Source organism: Magnolia sinica, chromosome 9, assembly GCF_029962835.1.
Source record: "Magnolia sinica isolate HGM2019 chromosome 9, MsV1, whole genome shotgun sequence".
NCBI lineage: Eukaryota > Viridiplantae > Streptophyta > Magnoliopsida > Magnoliales > Magnoliaceae > Magnolia > Magnolia sinica.
The window spans coordinates 23,288,541-23,298,211 of NC_080581.1; the positions used below are offsets into that span (position 1 = coordinate 23,288,541).

At 42.1% G+C, this 9,671-nt stretch overlaps 1 protein-coding gene across 1 annotated transcript; it reads left to right on the forward strand.

Annotated features, from left to right (window-relative positions):
- Positions 1-987: 987 nt before the first annotated feature.
- LOC131254730 (uncharacterized) lies at positions 988-1,889 on the forward strand. The gene has a single exon (XM_058255446.1). It carries the CDS (start codon positions 1,055-1,057, stop codon positions 1,637-1,639), a length of 585 nt encoding a protein of 194 aa, XP_058111429.1. The 5' UTR covers positions 988-1,054; the 3' UTR covers positions 1,640-1,889.
- Positions 1,890-9,671: the final 7,782 nt, after the last annotated feature.

Sequence of the window (9,671 nt, forward strand, 5' to 3'; positions counted from 1 at the left end):
GTGGGGTCCAGTTGAATTTTAGATTCATCTAATTTCTTTTGTAATTCCATAAAATTATATCTCAAATGGTTGGACGGTATGGATACAATACATACGTTATGGTGGGGTCCACAGAGCTTGGTGACGTCACTTCAGTAGCGATTTGGCTACTGACCTTGTCAGTATCCAATCCGCGCCCAATTCGCCCCCATCCAAATGCAGTCCGTTCATTTCGCAGCAATAATAACCGAAGAGTGGCATTCTCGTAGTTTTGAGAAAAAGAAGGAGTATTTTACTAAACGAAACACGTGCCAGCCTTTAGAGCCGGCTAACAGTTATTTGCCAAGTGGCCGAGAGAACGTTGATTTACAGCCCACCGCTTTCGGGCCGTTTGGATATCCCGAAAACCCATGTTCCTAACCACAGTTAACAGGTGTTATCTAACGGTAAGTCTGGTTAGGTTAATGTTCCCCATCCAAAAAAACTACACTTTGAAATCTGCAGGATTATCGAAAATGGTAGTCCACTCATGAATATCAAATCCACCTTTCGGTGGGCCTACAATATGAATGGTCCACTAATAGAGTAGCGACTACAAAATATTAATATTTATAATTTTGCAAAATAAAAACAAACATGACCTTATTACTAAAATGTTTTAAAAATCCCATTAATCATATGATACAATTATCTAAACCTAATTGAACTTTGTAAGATGATTCATCTAAGGTGGGCCTCACACATTTAACGGTTTAATTTTAGCGATTGTATTCCATGTATGCCAATTCAAAGTGCCTGAACTAATCACTAAGCCCAAATATGCCATTACGTACTACGTTCCTGATTTGTCTCGCGGATTATTATACTAGACAAAACGTCCGTAACTGACAAGAAATTGAAAATCGAAAACTGTAGTGTCATTAACAAAAAGTGGGTGTAAATGTCAAAATTCTTTGATAGAAACACCCATAGCCGGCTCAAACTACTATAAATAAAGGGTTGGAGCCGCTCTAGGTTTGCCGAAATCAATTCTCAAAGCCCTCTTATTTCAGACTTTTCTCTCTCCTCCTGAAAAATGGCTGCCTCTTCTAGGACAAGATCCAGTGGCCCAGTTCTCCCAATATCAAGCAATCTCCACCGTTCGATCTCACCTTCTGGAAGATTCTCATCATCCGCCTCTACCTTCGCTTCCTCCTCATCCACCTTCTCTTCCCACTCCACCTTCTTCCAACGTTCTGCTTCCCCCACACGTGTCAATCTCTACGGCTCCACTCACACCGTCCGATTCTCCATCGACGCCCGACCCACCTCCCCCAGCCGATCCTTCTCCGTCGATCGCGTCATCAAGAAGCCAGCCCCACCGCCCCAGCGCCGCACGTGCATGTGCTCACCGACGACGCACCCGGGCTCGTTCCGATGCAGTCTCCACAAGAACCTAACAAGCAGCAGCCACGCCGTATCCTCACCGTCGAATCGATTGAACGCGCGGCGATCTGCGATGACCAATTCTCTTGTCCGGATCGGGACCGTAGAAGGCGGCGATTGGGTCAAACGAGCTTTATCGGCCTTGATTCGTCCGTCTTCTCACCAGCAGAAGAGGCGGGCCGCATTCCATCCTCGGCCGAGCCGGCTATCTGTCATGTCCAAGGCCTTGGACTAGATCATATATTCGATTAAAATAATCCCTTCCCTATATAATCTCTGCCTTTTAGAAAGAGAGTTTTCTCCGCATCGTCACCATCAGATTCCCGCCTGATCGTTTCAGATTCCAGCCAACGGTTCAGATCCGAAGGAGATGAATTGCAAAAAAAAAAAAAAAAGACGGAGATTTTCTTTGTACTTGTACATATATTGCAGCCTTTGAAGGCTAGTGAAGGATAACGGAAATTAAGATTTCGTTTTTGGATTAATTCGATCAATTAAAATTAAAATGGAAATAAATATTAATTAATTGGTTAATGAATTTTCGAATTTGATGAAATGGTCATGATCATGAGCATTCAATACGCGGAAAATGACAGAGAATTGCCGTTATCTTTGCAGAGCAATGGTTCTCTCCGTTAAATCGTCCGTTATCATTTTCCATTGCGCGCCGTTAGAATCGTGTTTCCGTCAGCATCGTATGGATTGTCGTCGTACGTACGGTTTGGGTATATACATTTTCTTTTCCCGTATACTTATCTTCTTTTATTTGTATTTTATTTATTTTAATGGCTTTTATTTATTTATTTATTTTTCGTGCAGGATCGTTCCATGGCGTGGAAGTTCTTGAATTGAATTACGTTCATCCATTCAGTTTTGAGATGTGCGGCCCACATTTTGGTAATCTGGACCGTTGGGATGCTTCTCACATGGTTGATGGGGTGGGGACCAAAAATTGCCAATGGACGATCTACTAATCGTGTCCTTTCAAACTGTAGCCTGACGATGGACCGTTGGATATTCTGCCCCATGTTAATGGACCGTCAAAATATTCTTGAGTGGAAAATCCTTAACCTTAATCCACATTTCAGTAATCCAGACCGTTGGATGCTTCCCACACGGTTGATGGACTGGACAAAAAATAACCAGTGGACGATCAAGCAATCTTGAACTTTCAATCTGCAGCCTAACGATGGACCGTTAGATATTCCACCCTAACGTTGATGGAAAAAGAGAGGTTTTTTCTTCTTTTTTTGGACAGCGGTGGAAGCGATAAATCAACATTGGGCCCCATCAGTGCAAGATGAAACCCGGACGACGCGGATTACCCACTGACAGGTTGAGTAGCGAGACGCGCTACTGAAGTGACTCCACATAACTATGTGGGTCCCGTCATGATTTTTGTGTTATATCCGCACCGTCCATCCATTTGGGGAGATCATGTTAGGGTATGAACGAGAGGTAAATCGAAATCTGGAGTGGACCCCACTACAGAAAACAGTGGGGAAAGTAAGCCCACCATTGAAACCTTCCCAAGGTACACCGTGGTGTTTATTTGAGATCCAACCGCAGCTGGCCCTTGGAAGTATTTAATGGTGGGCGTCACTCTCACCATCGTTTTCTGTGGTGGGTTCCACTCGAGATTTGGATCTTGGGACGCTGCGAAAGCCTTTAGCAGAAAGTTCCTGCGCTGGGAACCCAGGTGGGGCCCACTGTAATTTTTGTGAGAAATCCTGACCTTCCATCCGTTTTGTGAGTTAATTTCAGGGCGTGATGCGAAAAATGTACCTTATCCAAAGCTTAAGTGCGCCGTACTAAAGAAAAATGTGGTTAGGGAAATTCTTACAGTTGAATCCTACCTGGGATCAAGGCGAAGCTTACAAGCCATCCGTACCGTTAATAACTTGATTCCAACTGGGTTGAACCGAACTCACAAATATTATCATAATTCAAAACACTTGTTATTCATGAATATTTCAACAGTGGACGTTCAATTATCACGTCTTAGCTCATGCCTTAAAATGATCTCTCCAAATGGATGGACAACATGGTTATAAAACATACACCATGGTGTGGGTCCATGTTCTCATTCTTAGCTCATGCCTTAAAATGATCTCTCCTAATGGATGGACAGCATGGTTATAAAACATACATCATGGTGGGACCCACAGAAATAGGTGACGTCACTTCAGCTGCTGAGTCTTGCTGTTCACCTCAATAGCGAGGTGGCTAGTGATATGTGTTTCTATTGAAACCAATGGACCATGTCACAAGAATACAGTAGCCATTGAACGCCCACTATTAAAAAGCCATTGAACGCCCACTATTAAAAACTTACAAAGGCTAATTGTAACGTTTTTTCTTTTTTTTTTTCCCTGGTCATTCAACCTATTGGTTAGGTCCCGCACACCTGATAAAAGAGAAAACTCAAATATAAGTTTAATCCAATACTTTTGTGAAACCGAACAAGTTTTTAAATCTGCCTCATTTTTAGCTTATACCAAAATAGTCTGATAAAATTGATAGAAGGCATGGATATAATGGATAACATTTTGCGTCCGTGTAAACGGCATCCAAACTGTCAAGCAGGGTATATAATTAAAGTTGGACGACCAAAAAATCAGTCGATCCAATCAACATTATGGGCCACTGCAGTAATTAAAGGTTTTTAGATGGTGGTTCATTGGCCGCATACACCTGATTTACGATATACCGTGGTATCATAATGAGGCTGCTCACTTAATACGGGGATGGAATGGAGAACAGGTAACCTGGTGGGCCCCACATTACCATTTTGGGATGATCAATCTGGCTGACATAGCACTGTTTTAGATCATTGAACAGTGGTCCCCACGGCAGTCCCCACGTGCACTGTCTTTTGAAGTTGCAGGAAAAACTGAGAAACCCACCCAATTAAAGAAAAGAAACGGTTTTTGTAGAATACACTTTCCAGACGTGGGACCAGGTTAGTGCGTGTTTGCCATCCAACCACCATGGCCACCCCCTGATTTCAAGGACTCTGGCTGGTTTTACACACACACACACAATATATATATGTACACCATACGAGGTCGACCTCACGGGAACTGTGTGGGCCCAACCGTGATTATTTAGGCTTTCATGGTCGAGTTGTGTGGGCCCACTGTAATTTAGGGTTTTATGGTAGAGTTGTGTGGGCCCCACCATGATGTGTCTCAAAGGTCTACCCCATTAGTCAGATGCACTATTACATGTTGGGCCACTAGCTTAAAAATTAAGTCATTCCATGACTTGGGTGGGCCACACTACATACAAAAGTTGAAAGGGGTTACCCTCCCATTAAAATATTCATAATAATTTATTGCGTCCACCGAGATGTGGTTCACAAATCCAGACCATCCATTGTGTGTCCCACATGGATGAGGGGTTAGGCCAAGTTTCAGTTGCATCCAAAACTCAGGTGGGCCCCATCAAGTGCTTTGATATGTTTTGGGCATTTCTTCACATGGTTTTAGATGTTATGGCCCACCTGAGTTCTCATCAAATGCAGGGTGTTGATGTTGGACATAATCATGAGGTCGACCTCGTACTGTGCACCCGTTTGCATGTAACCTGTATGAACTTTTTTGAGAACTCATTACAGGTGATGTGAATCCAAAATCCGAATGGTCCACGTGAAGAAGCACCTCATAAAATTTCCTTGGCCTAATTTTTACTTTGATCCAAAATTTTGGTGGGCCATGAAAAATGAAAACAGCTTCCTCCCTCGATTTACATCTCTTTGCTATGGCCCACCAAAATGTTATATAAGAGTTAAAATTTGCACAATGAGATTTTATGGGATTTCACATCATATGAATCGGTCAGATTAGACGCCCATGACACATGTGCAAAGGTGCACAAGTGTGCAAGTTAGCATGGCTATATATATATATATATATATATGGGAAAAGGTACTATGCGCTCACCTCACGAGTCCGTCCCATGAGGTTGAGCTGTGTGAGCCCCACCGTGACCCGTTTCGAACATCTACCCCATCAGTCAGATGCACCATTTCATCGTGGGCCTAGGTCTCAAAAATCAAGTCAATTTGTGATTTTTGTGGGCCACACCATATACAGAAGTGGAGAGGGCCTGTGCACCATCAAAACATTCATAACCATTTTTTGTGTCCACCGAGATGTGTTTTGCAAATCCAGCCCATCCATTATGTGTGTCCCACTTGGATGAGGGTTCAGACCAAGTTTCAGATGTATGAAAATTTTAGGTAGTCACCACAAAGTGCTTTTATATGTTTTAACTGTGTCTTCACATGATTTTAGATGGTATGGCCCACCTGAGTTCCGTATATGGCTGATTTTTTGATATCCCATAATTTAAAGGGGACCCATCAAATGCACGGTGTTGATGGTCGACACGCATCACGGTGGGGCCCACACAGCTCGACCTCACGGGAGCATATCGTGAGGTCAAGCGCATAGTACCTTTTCCATATATATATATATATATATATATATATATATATATATATATATATATATATTAGTTGTGTGCCACCTAATGATGGATCGGATAAGCTTTGATTTTGATGTTATCCCATCGTGATGGGACTCAATGCGATAGTGGGATGGCGTAACATGGTGGGCCCCACATAGGTAATTGTAGGTGCGGATCCGCTTTTATTACCCCGGTGACGACACCACAGCGGCTGTTTCTGTTGCCACGGGCCCACATTGATGTCTGTACTTTATATCCACGCCCTTAGTTTTTTCATATCATTTTAAGATATCATCCAAAAAATAAATAGAACAGATCCTAACCTCAACCGTGGGGCCACCTTGATGTCTGTGTTGTATATCCATCCTGTCCATTAAACGGTGGCAACTAAAACCTCACCATTAAAAACTTCCTTAGGCCCTCCCAGTGAACACTCAACGTTAAAAATTTCTTTAGCCATACCCATAATGCTTATTATCCATCCAACACATTCATCAAGGTGGGCCTCAAAATAAGCTGGAAAAAATAATGGACAGCATGGATACACAATACATTCATCAAGGTGGGCCCCACATTATGTATGGATGTCGATACACAACACATTCATCAAAGTGAGCCCCACAGTCAAGGAAACACCCACTAGAGTGTTACCAAGGTAACACCTGATCCACTCCAGGAAATTTGAATTATTTTTTTTTTAGAGGCGGGTGAATATGAAAGTTAGGAGTCATTGTCAGATAAAAATGGATTATCCAAATAAAAATCCAAAATAAGCCGTCTCTATCATGCGATAGAAGAAAAATTTTGAAAAAAGAACTTGAAACTATGTGCGGTTGTGTACAGATCCACCTACTCTTCTCTCACAAGGTCCAATCTGGCACACGTGGCTAGCCACCACTTGATGGATATCACATCATCCGTCGATCAATTCGATGGGCCATTACCTGGGCATAAGAAAAATGGCCAAGGTGTCGCCCTGACCGTAGAGCCTACCTTGATGATCGTCAATCCATGTTGTACATCCCTTTAACTGGATTATTTTAATACGTGAGCTCGAAAATTAAATAAATCTAGAACTCAAGTTAACACATCAGATAAAAGAACGGTGATTGGCCTTTAAAAACTTATGGTAAACCACCAAAGTTTTGGACAAGCTGTTATTTGTTTTTGTCTTTATGTATAGGTTCGCGTGATATTAGTAATTTGTGGGATAGCAAATAAACATTACAAAATCCTTCGGGAATATATATATATATATATGAACTGTGTGGCCCCACCGTGATATAGGTTTTTATGGTCGAGCTGTGTGGGCCCATTGTGATTTAGGGTTTTATGGTTGAGCTGTGTGGGCCCCACTGTGATGTGTGTTGAATGTCTACTCCATTAGTCAGATGCACTATTTCATGTTGGGCCACTTACTTAGAAATTAAGTCATTCCATGACTTGGGTGGGCCACACCACGTACAAAAGTCGAGAGGGGTTACCTTCCCATTAAAACATTCATAATCATTTATTGTGCTCACTGAGATGTGGTTCACAAATCCAGACCATCCATTGTGTGTCCCACATTAATGAAGCGTTAGGCCAAGTTTCAGCTGCATCCAAAACTTAGGTGGGCCCCATCAAGTGCTTTGATATGTTTTATGCATGTCTTTGCATGGTTTTAAATGTTACAGCCGACCGGAGTTTGGCATGTGACTGATTTTTAACATATCATGTAACCTAAAGGGAACTCATCAAATGTAAGGTGTTGATATTGGACATAATCATGAGGTCGACGTCATACTGTGCACCCGTTTGCATCTATCTGTTATGAACTTTTTTGAGAACTCATTATAGGTGATGTGAATCCAAAATCTGAATGGTCCATGTGAAGAAGCACCTCATGAAACTCTTTAGGCCTAATTTTTACTTTGATCCAAAACTTTGGTGGGCCATGAAAAATGAAAACAATTTCCTCCTGTAATTTGCATCTCTTTTCTATGGCCCACCAAAATTTTAGATCAGAGTTAAAATTTGCAAACTGGGATTTTATGGGATTTCACATCACATGAACTGGTCGGATTAGATGCCATGACACATGTGCAAAGGTGTGCACGTGTGTGTATATATATATGTGGGAAAAGGTACTATCGCTCGACCTCACCACCCCACTGTGATGCGTTTCGAACATTTACCCCATCAGTCAGATGCACCATTCCATCATGGGCCTAGGTCTCAAAAATCAAGTAAGTCCGTGACTTGTGTGGGCCACACCACATACAGAAGTGGGGAGTGGCCGTGCACCATTAAAGAATTCATAATCATTTTTTGAGCCCACCGAGATGTGGTTTGCAAATCCAGCCCATCCATTATGTGTGTCCCACTTGGATGAGGGTTCAGACCAAGTTTCAGCAGCATTCAAAACTCAGGTGGGCCCCACCAAGTGCTTTTATATGTTTCAACGGTGTCTTCACATGATTTTAGATGGTATGGCCCACCTGAGTTCCGTATACGGCTGATTTTTGGGATATCCCTTAATTTAGAGGGCACCCATCAAATGCACGGTGTTGATGGTCCATACGCAACACGGTGGGGCCCACACAGCTTGACCTCATGGGAGCTTATCGTGAGGTCGAGCGCATAGTACCTTTTATATATATATATATATATATATATTAGTCGAATGCCACCTAATGATCGATCGGATAAGCTTTGATTTTGATGTTATCCCATCGTGATGGGACTTAATGCGATGGTGGGATGGCTTAACATGGTGGGTCCCACATAGGTAATTGTAGGTGCGGATCAGCTGTTAATACCCCGGTGACGACACCACAGCAGCTGTTTCTGTTGCCACGGGCCCACATTGATGTATGTACTGTATATCCACGCCCTTAGTTTTTTCATATCATTTTAAGATATCATCCAGAAAAATGGAACAGATCCTAATCTCAACCGTGGGGCCACCTTGATGTCTGTGTTGTATATCTATCCTGTCCATTAAACGGTGCCAACTAAAAACTCACCATTAAAAACTTCCTTAGGCCCTCCTAGTGAACACTCAACATTAAAAATTTCTCCAGCCATGCCCATAATGCTTATTAGCCATCCAACACATTCATCAAGGTGGGCCTCAAAATGAGTTGGAAAAAATAATGGACCGCATGGATACACAACACATTCATCAAAGTGGGCCCTACATTATGGATGGAAGTGGATACACAACGCATTCATCAAAGTGAGCCCCACAGTCAAGGAAACACCCACTAGAGTGTTCCAAGGTAACACTGATCCACTCCAAGAAATATGAAAAGTAGGAGTCATTGTCAGATAAAAATGGATTATCCCAGTAAAAATCTAAAATAAGCGGTTTCTATTGTGCGATACAATGATCAGTAAAGAACAAAAAATTTGAAAGAAGAACTTGAAGCTATGTGAGGTGGTGTACAGTTCCACATACTCTTCTCTCACAAGGTCCAATCTGGCACACGTGGCTAGCCACCTCTTGATGGATATCACATCATCCGTCAATCAATTCAATGGGCCATTACCTGGGCATAAGAAAAATGGCCAAGGTGTCGCCCTGACCATAGAGCCTACCTTGATGTACTTATTCTATATCCATGTTGTACATCCCTTTCACTGGATTATTTTAATATATTAGCTCAAAAATTAAATAAATCTAGAACTCAAGTTAACATATTAGAGAAAAGAATGGTGATTGGCCATTAAAAACTTATGGTAAGCCACCAAAGTTTTGGATAAACTGATATTTGTTTTGTCTTTCTGTATAGGTTTGTGTGATATTAGTA